Source organism: Falco naumanni, chromosome 6 (assembly GCF_017639655.2).
Source record: "Falco naumanni isolate bFalNau1 chromosome 6, bFalNau1.pat, whole genome shotgun sequence".
Classification (NCBI taxonomy): Eukaryota; Metazoa; Chordata; class Aves; order Falconiformes; family Falconidae; genus Falco; species Falco naumanni.
Window position 1 is genome coordinate 47,463,988 of NC_054059.1, and position 20,683 is coordinate 47,484,670.

General features: G+C 41.1%; 1 protein-coding gene across 4 annotated transcripts in view; it reads left to right on the forward strand.

Moving 5' to 3' along the window:
• Positions 1-3,093: 3,093 nt before the first annotated feature.
• The window catches only part of SCAF8 (SR-related CTD associated factor 8), a 167,033-nt gene continuing 149,443 nt past the window's right edge, over positions 3,094-20,683 (forward strand). For all 4 annotated transcript variants that reach the window (XM_040597454.1, XM_040597455.1, XM_040597453.1 and 1 more), the window contains exon 1: positions 3,094-3,495. In XM_040597454.1, coding sequence (XP_040453388.1) covers positions 3,466-3,495 — 30 coding nt within the window. In that variant the 5' untranslated portion in view covers positions 3,094-3,465. The remainder of the gene's footprint in view (positions 3,496-20,683) is intronic.

The following is a 20,683-nucleotide window of genomic DNA, read 5'->3' on the forward strand; positions in this document are numbered from 1 at the left end:
AGTGACATCCTCTTACCTGAAGCTACAAGTGCCTAACAACAGATCTACTTTCCTCTGTTCTTTGTGCCTACTGGAACATGAACGTCCTGACACTTGCCCGTGGTTTCCTCTGCTGAGAGGAAACAACAGGGAATTGCTCACATCGATGGAGGATTTCTTAAGCACATTTGCAAGTGTAACACTTGTTCGATCTATTGAGTCCATATTTGGACTTGTCCAAAGTAGGAAAAAGACAGGCATACCTATTTTACCTTTTCTTATGGAAAAAAAATCCCCCTCACTAACCAGCAGGTTAAAGATCCAATCAGTCTTGCTTTTCTCTCAAAATTGCAAAGTTTGCATCCACACAGGAAGTGTGCCCCATCATTGCAAATCCCACATATAATTCATTGACATGTTGGAAAGAAAATGGAATCTTATTTACAAAACTGAAGTTTCTGGTATGAGTTTCAGCAGCTGTGCAGAGCACTGGAACCACTGGTTCCAAATGCTGGTGTTGTGCAGCAAGCTGTCACTTGTCCTGCTCCACAACACAATGAGAAATCTCCCAGATTTGGTATGAGTAATAGAGTAAATCAATGAATTAGGCAGTCTCATGGGGCAAGGTGGCCTTACCCTAAAACAAGCCAGTGTTTCTGCACTAATACTGTTTTGATATTACTTCATTTGTATGCTTGCTTATTTCAAACCTTTAGTTCTAATCAGAGATGTATTACAGTATTCATTCTGTAGCCTAATTCTTATTTTTGGATGATAGCTAGCTCCTTATGAGAGCAGGGATGTACTGTGCTGCTATGCTTTTTTCCTACTGCTGAAATTAAATAGCGTTGTTAAAAGGCTTTGTTACCTAAGCTCTTTAAGTGGTAAATATATTTGTTTAAATGTTTATTACAGACCTACAGCAAACAGGCTAAATATGGGGGGAGGGGAACCACTTAGTTTCAAATCCAGGCTCTGTGCTTTTGAGGTCAAGGCTTTGTGCATGTATCTAACTGTAAATCCTACTCCTCCTCTGGTTTCTCCTTTATTCACTCTGGAATAAGTATTTTGGAGAAGCAGTTGCGTGGGAGTTTTGTGGTTGCTTCGAGGCCATTTTCAAAATACTTTTTGCAAAACTTTTCTTGTGCAGTGTGGTATTCCATCCATTTCAATAAGAAAAACTAGACTTGCTTCAATTTTGCCTAAAAGGAAAACTAGATCCTGGAGGAACAGAGCTGTTCTTCACATCTTATTTACTCTTAATTCCCACAGAAAAAGAAAGAACAAAAGAGAAACAGAGACTTTGAATGTCCTGGTAAGCATAGTGTGCTTCTCAAAACATCTGTGAAGGGGGGCCAGTTCTGGCAGAAAACTGCCAGATGGCTGCACTGAGCTGTGCAGGTCATATTAAGTGCAGTTCAACAGGAAGTGTTGCTCAGCTTGGAAGGGGTGTTGGAGCTTTCTTGTCCAACATCTGGCTCAGAGTGGGTTACTAAGGTCTTTATCCCATGGGACCTTGGAAAGGGATGGAGACTGCACAGCTACTCTGGAGAACCTGCTCTGCCGCTTGGCCACCTTCGCAATGGAAATTACTTTCCTTCAGTTGTATCTAAACCTCCCCTGCTTTAAGACCGCTGCCTCCTGACCTCCTGCTGTGTACCTCTGTTGAAGAGCCTTATTCAAGTGTTTCAGAATGATCAAAAACGTTAAGGAGCCTTATTTAGCCATTTTACTTTGCAGGTATTGGCTGCTACTGGGTGCCCTCCCTACCCCATGGCCATCTTTTTTCAGTCTGAACAGATTCAGTGACCCTCTTGGTGGCCTGATACTGCAACCACAGTGACTGCTAGAGATGGGCTTTTTCGCTAAGCAAGCCTGTTGGGGATGGGACAGGAATTCTGTTTGTAACAAGACTTCATCATCTTTCTTGTAAGAATGGAGCTGTAGGATTCCAGGTCTGCCTCAAATGCTGGGTTTATCTTAATTTGTAAGTTACCTTGTTTGTGAGTAAAACTTGCTTCAGCTTGGAAGCCCCTGACTCCAGCCCACAGTGGGAGCAGTCACTGTCCATGACGGGCCCTCGTGGCTCCGGTCTGAGGGGCGCTTGTGAGGGCAGGAGGCCACAGCCTAACCAGAGCTGGCCTAGAGTCTAGGCTCTGGTCTGAACTGCAGTTCATTATTTTCCAGTCAAATTTGTGCTGTTATGGCTCTGTTGTGTCACTAGAGTTTAAAGAACATAACCAAGCCCTGGAAAAACAGCAGCTAAAGGCAAACCTAAGGCTTTATCCTCAATGCTTCTGAGCTCCTTGAGCCTCTCCCTGACAAAAGTGACTCATGTGGCAGCCTTTGTTTGAGGGGGGAAAAATAATCATCTATGCCCTGGAAGCAAGTCCTCTATGTCGTCTGCTGCTGCTGGAATGTCTCAGCTGAGTGAGGTTTCGTGCTTTGGGGAGAGGCAGGGCGCTGTGCGGGGCCGGCATGGCAGCCGGGGGTGCGGGTAGCACTGGTGGTGGCAGGGGAGCGCAGCCTGCCAGGGACTTAACCCGGGCGAGTGCCCTGGGCGATGGCGCAGGAACGCCTCAACGCCTGCGTCTGGGTTTACTGACTTCTTGGTGTCTGATCGTCAAGTTATAACATACACGCAGTAAGTGCGCTGGGGCTTCTGACTGATTTGCGCTATGATTTTGTTTTTCTCCTTTCTGCTTGATAAACAATATTCCTTTCCAATTGCTTGTAACTTTTTAAAATTCTCATATTTTTTTGCTGCCGACACGTTTTCCTCATATTTTCCTTCAAGCCTGCACGCTGTTCCCCGGCGGGCCCTGCCGGAGGTGGGGCCCTGCGGACAACGTGCGAGAAGGCGGGCGGTCGCCTCCCGCTGGGGATCCGCCTTCAGCCGGCAACGGCCAACACGCCAGCCCCAGGGCGCCCAGGCTCGCCCCGGTGACGTGCAACGCCTCGGTCCCGTAGCCCCGCGCTGCACGCCGGGCCGCAGGGCCGGGGCGGGCGCCGGGCGGGGCGGGCCGCCATCCCGGCAGCACCGCTGTGGCGCGGGGCGGGCGAGCGAGCGCTGCCCGGCAGGCGGCGCTGTAGCGGCCTGCGCGGCTCTCGGCTCCTCTCGGAGCTGCGCTGCGAGGAGCCCCCGTGTGTCCGCCATATTGGCGCCCGCGCCGCAGCCGCTGCGCGTTGTTCCTCCATCTCCTGCCGGCGCGGCCGAGCGGAGCCGAGCGGGGGAGGGGACGTCGGCGCCGCCGGGCGGGAAGCGGGGCGAGAAGGCCGCGCGCTGCCGGGAGGAGACGGAAACGAGCGGGGCCCCCGTCCCTCCGCGCCCGCCCCCTGCGCCACCCGCCATGGCGAGGAGGCCCGGCGGCCCCTGAGCGAGGCGCGCACGCACGCACAGACCGAGACTAGCCCCCCTCCCGGCCGCGGCCCGGCCCGGCCGCCATCAGCGGAGAGAAGCCGCCCGGCTCCCGCCTCCGCCGCGACATGGAGGCCGTGAAAGCCTTTAACAGCGAGGTGTGTAACCCCCCTCCCCGCGCCTTCCCCTCGGGGTCGGGGAGCGGGCGGCGTCCCAGGGCCCAGCGCCTTCCCTGCCCCGCTCCCGCTGCGCGCGCCTCGCCGCGGGGAGGGGGCGGGAACCGGGGGGGCCCCGGCGCGGCGGAGTGGGGGTGGGGGGCGCTCTCGCCGGAGGCCCGGGGGCTTCCCCCCCGGTGTCGGGCGGGAGCGGGCCGCTGCCGCCGGCCCTGGGAAACGGGGCGGGGGGGAGGGGTAGTGGAGGCGCCCCCCCACACCGCTGCTTCCGCCGTGGGGCTGGGGGCGGCTGAGCGGATCCGCGGGGAGAGGCGCGGGGAGGCCGAGGTGGAGGCCGCGAGGCGGAGGAGGCCTCCGGGCTGCGGTGGGGCGGTGATGCCCGACCAACTTAACGCAGCGGCCGGAGGAGGCTGCGCGGGGCGGCCGGGCCGCCGGGTCCTGGCGCTTCCCGCCTCTCTCCTCCTCCTCGCCTGTGACATGTGTGCCCGCCCGGGCAGCGCGCACTTGTAACACCTCGTGGAGCTACGTTTTAAATCTGGGGCTGGGAATACAAAGGCCTGGAGGCCCGTCTCCGTGTTTGAGGATGGTACCTTCGCGATGGTCAGGGTGGAAGCAGACGTTCCCTGCATGCGGCCCTGAGCTCAGGTCCTGCATCGAAGCACTGTACTGAGGTGGGGCAGCGGCACCCCCAAACACGTGCTGACGGGGTCAGGTATTGATGAGGCACCTGGCTTCTCTTTTGTGCCAGTAGTTAATGTTTATTTTATTGCAAGATAGTTCTTGTGGCGACTCATCTTTCTTCCTCTTGATTGTGAGACTTCGCATCACTTATATTTTGAAGTTAACGTAAGAGCAAGGGAAATAGGTGTTTATTTTCATTATAGAGTAGCCCTAAGTCTTAAAAATACATCTTTATTCATATTAACTGTAGAAAGTATCAGCTGTGGTTACAAGTATACTACAGACTGCTCAGGTGTTGCAGCTCCGGGTTGCCCTCGTGCTGCCCGTGGTGGGGAAGTAGTACAGTTTTAAGTAATACAGTAGTGGTTTGGGTTTTTAAAATGTTAATTTGATTTGTAGGGGAACAGTGTGCTGTGTTGTTTCTACAAGCCACAATAAGGTAGGTTTTTAAAAAGGGCAGGTACTTTCTCGTAACTGAGGAGCAGTTGAAAAACTAACTGCTGTGTGGTTCTAGGTGTTGCACTTTATGCAGGTTGAATTTTTCAGCAGAAGAAATCACACTGTGGCCACTAGAAGAAAAAACAAATAGTAGAAACTCTTCTCCTATTTTTTTTATTTGATTAACCTATGTGCTGTATTGTTAAGCGGCAAAAAGGAAGGGTCTAGTCACGAGAGCAGAAGAACATAAGCAGATTAGAACCTTCTCCTTGTATTTACCTACTAGTGTGAGCAAAAGTCTTTGCATTCAAATTGGAAAACAACTTCTGGCTGACTTTCTGAGCACTCAGATATAAGTACTGAAAAAAATAAACAACTCTGGAGACTAATGGTGAGAACTGTACTGAAGAGGAGAGTTTGAAGAATATGCCTTAAATCTTCCAAATGCTTCAAAACCAGTAAACTTCGGGTTGTCAGAAAAGAAAATGCAGATCAGGCAGTGACATTTTAATCAACTTATCTCCCATGGTATAAATAGACAGCATCTATGAATAGACTTGTTTTTATGACTTCTCTTTCAGTTTTCTTTTAACCTGTGTCTCCATTTGAATGCTGGGCTACACTGATAGAAAGGTTTTAAGTACTATGACTAAGCCTCTTAACCTGAAAATGAACGGTACAAAGCTTTTAATATGTTTGGGGAATCCTGCATGTCATTGCTGGCCACTCTTAACACCTCTGTACCCAGCGCAGAATTTGACTTTAACTTAACTTTCCATCATGGTCTTGGGTCTAACCTATGCACATTTTGCATTTTAGAACTGTGAAATGATCAATAATTATCTGAAGTAGCTGAAGTATATGAGTCAGTAGATTTAGTTTGTGCTGTATGTAAATGCTGTCAATTAACTTACAAAATATATGCACTTCACTTCTAAAAATCCTTTTCTTTGTTTATGTTATGTTTTAAGGTTGTGTTGTCCTCCAGAAATGATGTCAGGAGTGCTGTTCTAGAGATTTTTGGCTTAAAATAGACGTAAATTAAATTTAGTGGCAGATGGGATAGACTAAATTATACAAAAACTTACCATGCTTTCACTTACGCAGTTTGCATTCAGTTAATAATTTTACAACAGTTTATGTAACTTACTGGTGAAATCCGAATGACACTTTAGAAAGAACATTCCAAATACATTTAAACACTTAAGTCTGCTGATTGGGTACTTCTGGGGTTGGTGTGGTTTTGTTTGTTTGTTTTTAAAGGAAGGAGTTATGTTTGGATTCTGCAGTGAAGCTAAAATAAAGGCAGCTGTCCATCTAGGTAGCATAGCTTACTCCAAATGTGCGTGTGAGATAAGCATTGTATTATAGCTATGCTGGATGACAGTGAGAATTGATTAACATAAACCTGTCATTAATTTGATTGGAAAAAATCAACTTTATTTGAACTCTGACTACTAGAAAGAATTCTGTCTCTTGCGGAAAGCTCTTCATTGTCTAGTGATACCTGACATTATCAGTGTTGTACCTAATTGTATATGTAAAATTAGCCCCAACATTTAAAGTCTTGGGAAAGATAAATTTAAAGGTGAGAAATAATCACACTGCTAAAGCAAACATGTTCAGTATTGTTTTCATGTTGTGGTTGGTATTTTACTATTTGATTAAAACTGCTTGGCAACTGAAAAATAGACTATTATACAACTGACTTAATATACTGTTGAGGTAATTGGCAATATTTTATACCACACAGTTTATAATTTGCTACAGTTGACATCATAAAGGCTGACCATTGCAGAATCATTTCCTCCAGGTCTCAGTTCAGACTCCGAGTTTTTTTCTGGAAAACACATCAAAGTCAAGAACAGTTCTTGACAGAAGAAAATGACTGAAATTTGTCAATTTTTTAATACGTTCTTTAAAATGTATTTTGTTAAAAAGGAATTGAAATCGACTAGAGGCAAGGACATGTACTGTCACAATTCCAGAACTCAGATGGTAATGTTTTAATTGCAGACTTAATTAAAACTCAGTTACTTGTTGTATAGTCAGTTCAGTGTTAAAGTCTTGCTGTCAGCTTCAAATCTAGCCATTCTCACATTGGTTTCAGCTACTGAAGTTTTTTTCAGGTGCTGTACTGCCTAGAGTTTTCCTGCCATACTTGTCCTTTTTGCAGTGGCAAGCTTTGTTTTTCTAAAGTATTTTTCACTATAATTTGAAGAATACATGCAGACAAATGTGAAAGGAGATCGTTCGATGCTTTAATTCTGAAACAAATTTAATTATTTTTAATTTTTTTTCATTATGAAAGAATAAATGTGCATAGTTTTACAGGCAAGTCAATAGTCATAGGACTGGAATTAATTTTAGGGGAAATAGGGATCAGATTAGTTCTAAGTACAAGATAAACTGCATCTTTGAAGCAATACTTTGTTTAGTCATATTAACTGCATCTTTAAATATTGAGTAACAGGAATCTTGAAAGGACATTGATTTACGTTTTAAAGGGCATATTCAGCTTAGAGGCTGATTTCTTTTAAAACTGCAATAGTAATTCACTGATCTAGTTCAATTAAATGTAGCATTTCTATTCACTTAAAGTTTCTCAATATCTGTAATCACATACAGGCACACATCTCTTCATGTACAAGCTTCGTTAAGTCTTGTTGTCTGTGATGCTGCCCTTACTGGTTTTTTTGTTTGAAAAAACCACCAAAAATATCTCATGCATTTGCTATGCACACTTTAGTCAAATAGTTGAAAAATACTTGTAATTTATAAGTTGCTGAGACCGGTACCTGCAGTCTTGAACTACAGCCATTTAGAAGGTTAGCAACGGTAAAACTTAACTTAGGGCAGTTTGATAGCTTAAGAAAAAACCCCAGCAAAATCAAAAAACATATTTTGTTGTAGAATTTACATTGTTGAGTCTAATGAACAATAGTTGTTTTAGCATCCCGTGCTTCAAATTCGAGCTGAAATTTAGTGGAAAAATAGAGTTTCTATTTGTCAGGCAACACAGTATATTATGACATGAGAGAGGCAGTTGTGAAAACAATCATTTATGTTTAGGAAAAAAAAATAGGAAAAAAAGAGTAAGGCAGAGTTTCTCCCTTGGAGGGCAGGAATGACGGAGTCATGTGTCTTCAGTTTCTTTTCAGAAGTGATGTGTTCATTTGAGCATGTTTTGTGTAAAAAGTATAATTCCTCTTTTCTGTACAGTTGGGTGCTAATCTTTTCATAAACGAGTTGAATGGAAAACTAAATGTCATTATGGAGATGTGGAATATGCTCTATTCCATCTTAAAACTGTTTCAAGATGAAGATGCACATAAAGCACTGTAAGATTAAGGTAGTGATTACAGTTTGCTTAGAGTGATGTGGGTTTCTGTGTGTTTTCTCTTGTTAATGTAAATGTCATCTAGGGTGTGAGAATCATAATTAAAACTTCCACAGCATTGCTAGGCTGGGGTTCAGCTGTTACTGACAATGAAAATGGTTGTCCTCGAATAGCTCACCATAAAGTGGAGTCACAGTGAGCTTTTGGCGTGCAGAATGGTTGAGAGACATGTAAGATGATAAGTGATACATAAAGCGATCCTTGCTACTTTTAGGTTAACTGGTTCTTCTGAAATCTGTCAGTGGTAGGAACATAAGTCACTGATCATTTGCTGGCAGTGCTGTTGTCTATATACTTGCACTTCATTGTCTGTTAGTCACCTTTATCATGTTGTTTCTTCAGAAGATATGTTTCAAGTGGCAGTGGGGAATAGGTCGGCTACAATTTCAGAAATGTGACCCTTGGAAATAATCCACATTTTAATTACTGAGCATTGGAGTATAGGTGCACAAAAGCACAGAAATGTAAATCACATACTTTATTTTGACTATTTAAGTGGCATATTCTGAGTCGCTGAGGAGGCTTTTTCACAAAAGAATGCCAGTTGATGCTAAAAAAAAAAAAAAGTGCTAAATGGTATGCCTCATGAAGATGCTAAATGGAGATGCATGCTGAATAGCTTGGGAGAGTGAAAAAAAGGATGCTTTTTGAGATGAGGAGCCAGGGCTTTGATTAGTGCAAGTAGTGGTGCTACCAGTTACGTATAAGGAACAGTGAAAGGGCGTGTAAGCTACTCCCTGGTGAGATATTTTTCTTAGATTCTGCTGCACGTTTCAGTTGTCTGAAGCACCTGAAACATCTGCAGAGTTTTTTTCCTAGCTGCTGAAAAAAGTGGGAAAACTTGTCTGTTTCTTCTTTTCTGTTACTAGTCATAAAAAAAGTGCAGCCCTCTTTCACATCCTCTGCTGTTTTGAAGGATTTTTTGCAACTATGATATATTTAAAGTGTTCTTCTTTTTTATTTGATAACCATCAATTTTGTTGTAGCAAACTAGGATGAAAGCTTTTGGTTTACCTCTATTCTTATTTTTCAGAAGAAAAAGTTAACTCGGTGATATTTGCATATGCATGTGGACCCACATACATCTGAAAAGTTGTCTCTGTTTTTCATTCTAAACCTCTGGGGTGGATGTGAGAAAGGTTTTATTTTGCTTTATAATCCCATAGTGCTACTGAGAGAAAACACTGAATCTTTATAAACTGTATGAATTCCCTTAAAATACAGCAAAATATCTAAGGATTTGTTAATTTCCCTTTTGCTCTCAGGAACATAAAGAGCAATATCAGTGAAATGTAAATATTTTACTCTATCCCAGCAAGAGCTGAACTTTGCTGGCTCTCAACTATCTGCTTTTTGTTAAAAGGACATAGGGAAAGGAAGTCTTTCTGTCTTCGAGATACAGTAAATATTAAATTGATGTTCACCTGATTGAATATCTCCATGTGTGCAGTATAAATATTTACAGTTTTAATATAACGTTTTCAAAGACTGTTTTGACCTTAGACTTTCACCAGTCACAGGATCTTGACTTCTTGCCTTATAAAAATGTGATCATGCAAGTCTGTTAAAAGCCCAAAATGTTAGAGGCTTTTTTGTGCGTATCTTGGGCAAGGATCTCATTTCTTCTGTGAAGTAGTGTAGGACAGTCAGTCACAGATTGTTTTTTTTCCTTCAATATATACGCTTTAAATTTCTTCTTAAACTGTGGTCTAGATTAGATCCCTGTAAGCCTGGGAAGGTCTTGTAGATCTCTGGATTCTGCTAACAGTCTTGAGTTGTAACTGGATAGTTAGAAGTATGAGTATTGATCCTCCTTGCTACTCTGCTACTACTATGAGAGTAGTGAACTGTTCTGTAGTTCAAAACAAACGCACTTCTGAACTCCTGTGACTTCAGACCCTTTGAATTTTTGCCTACTCACTAAGACCATGCCTGGGGCTGCAGTCTTTGGCAAAGTACATGAAATTATTTCAACAAGTCTTAATTGAGTTTGCCATCAGCAGTCTGTTTTCCTGTGGCAGTTGTGAAAGTGGAGTCTAGTAATTGAAGTGGCTTTCTGACAGAAAAAAAACCCATTCAGAACAAAAGTATGGGATAAAGCAGGTCTTAAAATACGGTCTAGACACTTCATTACTTTTGCAAGGAATTTTTTCACTTGGGAAGAGGCCCAGTTTTATTTTTTTGTGTCTGTAAAAGTGGTCTATCGTTCTATCTGGGAACAGCCACTGTGAAATTTATCCCGAGTGGTTGATTCAGCCTTGCTGAGAACCCATGTCCCTGGCCTCAGCAGCCATTGGTGTATCTCCATTGTGAGGCCTGGGATGATAGTTCATAATTGTCTGTTCAGGTGTGTATCCAGAGTTCAGCAAGCTTGTCTTTGAACTCAATATTAGTCCTTGTTCCTGTATCAGAACTTTTCATGAATTGCCTGTGCATTTCTTTCCTTTCATTTCCTTGCTTCTTTGGAGCTACTTTTATGCGGTATTTCTCTGGGAGCACCTGCAGCAGCGAACTACATAATTTTATTAACCTTATTCAGCAGCTGTTTCTACACTGTAGGGTATGTGTTCTTTAGGAGAAAAGGAGGATCTTCAGCTGCTGCACTAGTTCTTGTCTTCACCTGTCCTTGCCAGTTGTACTGACCAGAAGGAGACATTTTTAAAAGTAGAATTTGTTAAAATTTGGAGGAAGAAGTGATTGCATTGCCACCATGAACCTCTTTATCTGCATCATAAATATGTATTTCTTGTAGTAGCCTTCTTTCTGTTGCTGTTAGGCTTTTGGCAAGTGAGCTACCATTTGTACAAAAATGGCACCTATGGATATACAAGAATTTTATAATTTTCTTCCCATTTTTTTCAGGTGTTGCCTGGTTTTACTGTAGGTTTTGATTGTATTAGGTTTTAGGGTTTTTTGAGGTTCCAAGTGAATAATACCAGATCGTTATCTTTTCTCCTAGCTTTGTGATTATATAGGTAGTTGATGAACGTTTTCCTGATGCTTTGATGTAAACATAATGCACACATTTAATATAATAAAATACATATGTGGAAGGTAGGGCTTGTCACCTTCGTTACAGTGTTTGCTGTTGCTGGGTTTTGAAGGTTGGCAGAGTACACTCTGGTTCCCATTTACAATGAGGGCACAAAAGAGCATGTAAAAGCAGAAGGGGCAGAGCTGAGATCCAGAGGTAGTAGTAGCAGCAAGGAACGGTGGTTTGTATGGATGGTTGCTGAGCAGTAAAACCACTAAGATATTGGAGGCACCCGTTTTGGTAGCCTTGAACTTGTGTATTGTGACGTTCTATCTATAACATACAGTTTTGAAAGACTGGAGTAAATACTCCTTTATAAGATGACAGCTGCACAAGGTGTTTTATGCAAGGCAGTGAACAGTTGTCTTATATATATATTTGAATTGGAATTTTTAATTGAGTTAGCATGCATTCTTGGGAGAGATATCTCAGAAGATTCATCTTTTTGTGATGTTTGGTCTAGGGTTCAATGATTCCAAATGTTCATTTGGAGTTGTGGTGAGGGTTTCCTTTTTTTTCCCCCCTTTTTCCCCTTCCCCCCCCCCCCCCCCCCCCCGTTTTAGTATTTATTAGTTACTTTCAAAAAGTGAAGTAGAATTAATTATGTGCATCCTTTGCTTTCCATTCCTATTATTCTGTGACTTTTTTTTCTTCTTTAGAAGTACAAAATACTGTAAAGTCCTGCTTACTGTAAAATGGTTTAAAAATTTTGGTCTCATGACATGACTGTATAGAGCTCTCTTGACAGATAATTTAGAAATCAGTATGATCAATAAAATACAATTATAATATTTTTATATTGATGTGATTGCAGTGTTAAAAAGATAAATGATCATACTTGTAAATGTCTTTGGATATTCCAGCAGTTAAGTCCAAAGGACTTGTAATGTATTAACCAGAACGTTGGAAGCCTATGGAAAGATCTGATCAGACTAAAGCTTTTCAGAATACTGAATCTTCTATGGAAATTAACAAAACAAAGCTGGTTCACATGAAAAGGAATATGTTGTTTTCTGAATCTGCTCTAAATTACAGTTTTAGATAATGTGTTGAGTGTCATAGCTTTGTTACCAGATATAGGATGCACAGTAGTAGCAACTGCTGCTTAGTTTTCAGGAAAGTGGAACACTGAATGGGAAAGAAGGATTTATATAACTGATATATTGGTTGGATATATGGATATAACCCTCTATAAACCACGATTTTTTAACAAATTGTAAATCATGAAGCTTCATTATGAATGCAGGGGATTTTAAACCATATCTAAGGAGAAAACATTTTGAAATCAGGGCAGCTTTTCTTGTGAGCCCTAAAAACAGTTGGCAGAGAAATACGTGTCTTTGATTTTCATAATGTTTGGGATCTGTCCCTACATTTCGTCTCTCATGATTGTAGAGGTGTGATTGTATTGAGACTTTACTAAGGCATTTAACTCCATGCTGCATGCACCACATTTTACCAAATCAGTGTAATGCAACACGAGTGAAAGGCACTTCTCCAGTGTTGGCAGCCCCCAAGCTCACCTCTGGAAATCTATAGAGACTGACATTGTCTATGAAGCTGATCGATTTTCCTGTTGGTGATCTAGAATTAGCTATAAAATCATGATAAAGTGTTAATGATGGAAATTAGCCATATGGCAGGAATGGTAAGAGAAGAAGCAATATAACAAGCATATTTCACTTCCTGTGATTTTTCTCATGTGATATACTTTTAAAGATTATATGGATCATTTGTGATCAGTCTTTCCTTTCTGTTGTTGGGAGTTTGAGCACTGGTAAAGCACACAGTCTTGCCTAGCTATTTCACATGGTCTATTTAGTTTTTTTCTAAGCTTTCTGTTTCCATGTAGTGAACATCCTAAGTTACTATGAAGTGAAAAAGAGCAATTATTTTATGGCTTGTTAAAGGGCTAGGACCGAAAGAAGTATGTTCTAGAGGTAAACATCTATTCCATAGTTGTGTGCAATTCAGGAGCCTAGAGTTGAATCCAGGTGACTTTTTAAAATTCCAGTATCATAGTCTATTTGTACAAAGCCAGCTGTACCGATGGAACTCAGAAGCTTTCATTGAAAGTAGTAATGAAGAGGGTTTAGAGGAAATTGTAAATAGACTGTAGTGTGCCTTTTGGCTCAAATATATGAAAACTAAAATGCAATCTTGGCGTTCCATCCCAAATTGTTCAGGTTCAGGAGATTTGAAAGTTGGAATTGTGCTTCCTCAAAATGAAAGGGATAGGAGATGGACTGAGCAAAGACTGTGATGGTAACACCTGACTTCATGTGCTGAAATGTGATGGGCTGGAGAGACTGTTGTATCACCTTAGCATTCTATTTCACTTAATTGCTTATACATTCAGTTAGGATGAATATTCAGATGTCTTCTTTAAACATAAACATATGTAATGAGTGGTATATAATACAACTGATGTGTGAGGCGGTAAGCTGCTTACGTGAATGTTCTCGGCTGTTTTTAATTTTTTTATAAATCAGTTAACTGCAACAGTAAAAGGAAGTCGTAGACTGGGATATCAAGGATAGTGACAATCATTTTATATTTGTTAATTTAAACCATATGTCAGGCACTTCAAGTGTTTGAAAACAATTTTATTAAGATAGTTGTTGAGTTGCAACCCTCTCGTCTTTGCTTTTTTCAGTGTTGGATTTTGGCAACTTGTCTTGGTTGGTTGCTGAAAGAACTTTTCATTGTTTTCCCTCCAAACTGAAATACCTTTTGCTGAATGGAGCACCTGCTATTCTGGTCATCCTACATATCTTTGGTATATATTTTAACATTTCTGTGCAGCACAGAGAGCAACAAGGTGCTGATTGGTAGATCCTAGTCAGCATCAAGGAAAAATCCTATTCACTCAGGGTGCTCATGTAATTTAAGTAACTTTTCCTAGGGGTTAAATTTCAGGAATGTGCAAAATGCAACATAATAGAAATTTGTTGATTCTGTCCTTTTTTTTAAAGCAACAACTGACAATACTCTCTTCTTGTTCTTTGCAGTGTGGTGATACAAATAGTGGTAAGCAATTCAGTGACTATTTCTATATATACAGTTGGATTTGATTTATTTTAATGCTGTTGAAATGTGAAAGAAATTAATGTAATTTAAGGTAATACCTATTAGGCTTGACTTCTAGTTACTTGTTTTGGCTTTTGAACATGGAAATTGCAGACATCTGTTATTATATATGATGTCTGGTTAGTGTTGTGTCCTGGTAGCAGCCAGGGAGAACTGTAATAATAATTCAGTAGAGATATGTGTAATTGATATCCCTGACATGCTTCTGGTCATAATCTTGTAATTATTTGGACTGAGTCCTAGAGTATCAGTATCAAAATGTTTATTCTCTTAGTTGCTGGAAGTTGTTGCTGTTCCTTTGGGTCACGTGAGACCAGAGGTGTTCATAGCTTTCAAGCCTTCTGGTGGCAAAATTAGTCTTACATGAAAAATTATTTCCTAGCCACTCTTGTCTTTGTAAGATGTGGCCAGAGGTGTGAAAAAGGATATATTACTTATGCAGCTGTATTTTAATAAAGTTAGTACTGTGGTCTGATTTTCATTCAACATTTTGTTAGGGAAACAGCTGTCTGACTCTCTTGCCTGTTGAGTAAGTGGTGAAAGATCTTGGAATTAAGTGCTGGGCTTTGCAGAATATAGTGTGCCATTGCCTTCCATGGAGAGGCAGTAACTGTAAGCGACTGACTGTTCAACGATGTAGTTCATGTGCATGCAGCCTGGTCTTCTCTCGAGAGACTTTAGACTGTAGCTTAGCACTGTGTAGTATACTGCCTTGTGAATTACAGCTATTTGCAATAGTGCACTTTTTATAGTTATTTACAATAGAATTAACTTTTAAAGCATTTTTGAATTACGATTGTAATGATGAAATTAGTTGGCATTACTAAACAATCACATTTTGAAATATGCTGATGAATTTCCAGGCTTTCACTAATCCTTTTCTTGAAGGCCACTTTTCTTAACAGAATTAAAGAAAAAATACAGAACAGAAAGTTAGTGCCTGATCTGTAGTGTCAGTCTGATCTTTTGCCTTTCCCCCCATTCTGAACATATATTTTAAATAGCTTGTTAGATCTTTGAGCAAGCCCTTCCCCGCCTGCCGAGTTTGGAAATGGGACGTAGCTTATTAAAAGTTATGCTGAAGAAAGGGAGTCTCAATAATGCTGTTAAACCTAACTTTTATGTACACTGGAATATTGCCTTTTATGTAGTTTCTTAGCTCTCAATGTCATTGCTTTTTGCTGTACAAATCATTATGTAGTTTTATTAGATAGAGGAAGACAAAGAATTGTGAATATAATAGGCTTTATTTGATAGCCTGGCCTTTTCTTGGTCATGATACTTAAATATACATTTATGTAGTAAATCTGTGTAAATTCTGCATTTGGAACCTGTTGATTCTGAAGGAGGTGCATGGGGAAATGACACTTTTCCCATTGTCCAGTAAATACATGCAAAGCCCCTGTGAGGTCAATTTCCCATCTATTTCTAGATAATATTGATTGATGATGGAGGAAGTTAAAGAAACACTTGCCTTAGGATATGATACTAAAAACTGAGTCTTAAGGCATTTGTTTGGTTTTATTTTTAACCAGTGTAAGAACAGAAAGGATAACTCAATTGGAGGTGATGAGAAGTAAGTACAATTTGAATTTGTTTGAAACAACACACAGGTGATGTCCTGGTTTTGGCTTGGGTAGAGTTAATTTTCTTCTTAGTAGCTGGTGCAGTACTGTGTTTTGATATGATAAAATGAGGAAGAATTGGTGTGACTTTTATGAAAGAAAATAATGTGTCATATATGCACTAGAGTTCTTTGAGACAATTAGAAAACATGTGGACAGGGAAGAACCAGCTGGTGTTACTAGGATTTCCAAAAAGTAATTGAGAAGATCCATCCCCAAAAGTTTGAAACTATGCTATGGAGAGTGCATCCTTACATAATGGATACTAAAAGGGGAGATGGGGGGAAAAAGTTTCTGTGGAGACGTGAATTATCTTTCTTCATGGTGGAATCTTTTATGGGTTTGTGCTGGGACTCTCTGCATTTTGACGTATTTGTAAATGCTGTGGAAAAGGGGTAGAATAATGAGGAAAAAATGTTGACTGTATTAAGTTATTCAGGATGTTGGTACTGAAGACCTAGCTCTGAAGGACTGCAAAAGGACATTGCTGTACTGACTGTTGGATGGCACCCTGCGATGTTGTCAAATTAAATGTGGTAATGCAGGCTGGGGAGTATGAAAAAGGCAACCCTTGCTTTATGTATACAGTGATGGGTACTGAAATGATATTATTTGGTAATTAATAAGATCTTGCAACCGAAATGTAAATGCCTGTTAGAAGTTCAGCAGTAGTCAAAACAGCAGTCAGAATCCTGGAAATTATTAGGAAAGAAATAGAGAGTCATTGTAGTGCCGGTGCCTCTATCTTATGTCACGTGCGGTCTAGCTTGCACCACACAAGGCCTTGTTGGCAGAACTGCATGTACAGAGAAGGGCGGAAAGAACAGTTCAACAGGTCTGTACTAATACTTTTTCTGGGCTAGAGTAGAGATGACTGGAAGATGATGAGATAAGGGTCTGTAGTACTGGGGATACAGAAGAGGTGAATCAATGTTTTTTCCGACGCAGAAGCTCTGTAAATGCAGTGTCACTAATGAGCACAGGTTCAGATCAAGAAAAAGGAGTTTCTTTTGCACAGATTTTGATTAAACTATGCACCTTCTGCAAAGATGTTGGGCATGCTAAAGATGTACATGCATCAAAAAATAAATTTGAATTCTCTATGTGGAGGGAATTCAGAGATTTTTTAGAAAGATCAGTTAGTGCAGGCTCAGGAATCACTGAGCTGCTGGTGGCTAGAATAATATTAAGAGAAAATATCACTAAAAGGGCAACTGTACATTATTGTCCATAAATATCACGTACTGAATGCTGTTTCTGTTGGTTTTCTCTGAATTAGTGCTGTGCATCAGTAAAAAATATATTTTCTCTACTGTGCCCTAGCACAAAGAAGAGAGAAGGGGAGGTAAGAACGGGCGTAGGAGAAACGTCATGGTTTAACCCTGGCCGGTGACTAAGCCCCATGCAGCTACTCACTCACTCCCCGCCACAGTGGGATGGGGGAGAGGGTTGGAAGAGCAAAAGTGAGAAAACTTGTGGGTTGAAATGAAGACAGTTTAATAGGTAAAGCAAAAGCTGCTCACTCAAGCAAAGCAAAACAAGGAATTCATTCACCACTTCCCATTGGCAGGCAGTTCTTCAGCCATCCCCAGGAAAGCCGGGCTCCATCATGCATAATGGTTTCTTGGGGAAGACAAATGCTGTCCCTCCCTTCCTCCTCCTTCCCTCAGCTTATATATGCACAGTATGACATCATATGGTGTGGCGTATCCCTCTGGCTAGTTTGGATCAGCTGCCCTGGCTGTGTCCCCTCCCAGTTTCTTGCACCTCTCCAGCTTTCTCACTGGCAAGGCCTGAGAAAGTAAAAAGTCCTTGACTTAGTATAAATATCACCTAGCAACAACTAAAAACATCGGTGTGTTACCAACATTGTTTTCACACCAAATCGAGAACACAGCACTGCACCAGCTACCAAGAAAAAAATTAACTCTATCCCAGCTGAAACCAGGACAGGAAATAACAGAAAAAAAGAGGAGGTAAAAATGAATTATTATGAGAAAGGTAGAAAGGTGATAAGAATAAAAACAATTTAAAAACACGGAACCAGAGAGGTACAGATAAAAGCAGTCCTGGTAGCAACCAGGAACCGTCACTTCCTCATGGGGGCCAAGCAGGGAGTGGCTGCTCCTTGGTAATGCTCAGCCCAGAGACATGATTAGACTGGAAGCTTGAAAGAGTTGTTGTCAAACTTCCTTTTCTTCCTTGTTACCAAAAGCCATAACCAGGAAAACTCCTCAAACCAAATGCTGCTTTAGAAAGCCATCATTGGTTTATTGCAGCGCTGGGTGCATGTGGGATTTTTCCTCCTAACATGCACACCATGTTACTTGAGGGTATACATTATATACAATAGAGTACTAGCATATTCATAGTACATTAAATTTTAATTTTCATTCATGTACAGTATTGGTTACAAGTTTCTCACTCCTAATGCAAATTAGTAGGCGTCCTCAGATTGCTATCTTCACTGCTGAAGTTTTTTTACTAACTGCATGCTCCCCAAGTGGGGGTTTGCCCTTTTTCAGAGGGGGCTCTTTGAGTTAGAGGCTGTGATCTCCTGTTACCAGAGTTACCTTTCTGGTACTTTCAACTAATTTTCTGTGGATTGCAGCACATTATCAGCTTGGCTTCTCTTGCAGCCAGAACTTTCTCACTTGGAGGCTTTTTTCTGCGTAATTTAGATAACGGTGTTGTTTTCCCCATCTGTTCTTTGTTTCCCAAGGCTGACTCTTTTGATTAGAAGTCCTTCCATTCATCAGTTTTGATGACTTTAGAGGGTCAGCTTGATCTAAACTTTGTGCACAGATTTGTTTAACACATAGTTAAACACTAAATCAGAGTTTGGTAATTTGAGAGTTTAGGCAACATCCTGTCACTTGAAATGGCCAAGCTGACTAGGGCTGGGTGAAATTTGACAAGAACATACCAAAACTTGGTGAGTCTTCGGATGTGGAGGGTAAATAAAAAAGTGAGTGTACATGCAATTTAAGGACATTGTGGAGGAACTGGAAAAGGAACATAGCATATTTCATGTCTATATAGTGAGAGGGTCTTCCTCTCACCAGGGAATGGGTATGAGTCAGGATCATGAGCGCGCACCTGAGTCTCTGTGTCTCAAGTCCTCCACTGAGAATTTTCCAACTTAAACTCCTGTTAAGCAATAGACTTGGTTAGCAATGTAAGCTGCCACACTGGGGTTTTTCACCTTCCTGTGGTAGTAAGTCATGCTACTGAATGCTTGGTGTGACGCAAGGCCGAGTTGGAGGAGTGAAGCGCAGTTGGATTGGGATGTTTTTTGAGGCATGATTTCAAGGTGAATTGGTTAGCTGTTATACCTACTAAAGATACATGGGGAGGAATTAACTGATAATTTTGGAGATGTAATGCAGGTTTGATACTCTGTGTATATCTTGTTACAGTTCTGTACAGTTGAGTTAAGAGTAAGAACTTACAAAATAGAAAAAACTATTTTTACATTCAGACAGTAACAAAGCAGGGTTTGAGATATTCTTATAAAACCAGAACAAAAATCCACCCTTAAAACTACCTGTTACTTTGATCATCTTGAAGACTTGCAGTGCTATCTGTCTAATAAACTGTTACATGCTTACATGGCCATTTGGCTGGCATCTGATTCTTTATGTGCAAGATCATTACCCTGGGAGTTGCTTTCATTGAGACAGATTAGGATTTGGTGATAAGCATATTTTTATGGACTCATTTTGTCCCTGAAGTGCCATTCAGATTCAAGCCTTCCCTTTAAGGATTTCCTGTGATTTATATTCAGTGTTTAATCAAACATTCATACTTCTGTCAAAGGTTTATTGATTGTGTCCCTCCCCCCCCAATTATCAAAATGGTGATGTGCGTAGGGCATGGCTGAATGGAATCATGGTACAGGAAAGCAGTAAAACAACTTCCCCCGCACAAATTCACTGCAAATTGATGTGTTATTTTCTGTAGCTGTAAATGGGTTGGTAAGATTAATGTTCATTGGTAGGTTCCAGTGTTGTTTGCAATGTGTTTGGAGCAGAGTGTATTCGATCATCTAGAATACTTGGGAAACAAAGTTTAGAGTCTTGTCCGCAGCCTTCTAGAATAAACTGATAAACATTAAATTTTCATTGACATTGCAGTCAAATGAGTGCTACTAAGTGCACCGAGCTGGAAAAGTCACTGACACTTTTTACAGTAACTAGAAAGTATTCTCTTAACTTTTCTTATGCTTTTTCTTAGAGGAAAATAAAATTATTCCCAGAAGGTCATATGCAAAGCCTGCATTTAATGTTCTTCATAATTTGATTATAGAACACTTGTGGGTTGGGTTATTTTTTTGTGTGTCCCCTCCGCCCCTTCCTCCCAAAACTGAGCCAACAGTTTGGAAATGGTTTCTCTTACCAGTACGGTCAGACTCCTTGTGACTTGTCTCTGTGTTACTTTTCCACATACCACACACATCCCCCTCCCCCCCCCCCCCCCAATATCAGCTTCTGTAGAAGTTTAGTCTTTGTTCCTTTTTAACACTTGTGTTCTTAGGAAGTTACTAATTTGTTTTCTTTAGGATTAGATAAGTGTTTTCTTTCTGCTGATCAGTTAAATTTGTGTCTGGTAATGCCATCTACCTTTAGAGAGGGAGTGTCTCACCTTTTAGTCTTCTGAGCAATGTGCTGTAGTTTAAGAATGGACAGTACAAAACAAAGTTCTGTATAATTTTGTAATGGATTTTTACAGGTTTCTTTTAATCAGGGTTTAACCTTTCAATTTATTCAAGACTGAAGCATTATTCTCCCAAATGTGTTTGTGGGGACTTTGCTCAGGAGAGCCTTTGTGTCAGAATTACTCTTTGGTGAATACATAGCCTTTTGCAGCAGTGCTCTTTTTTGGGCAAGTATCAGGGAGGCTGTT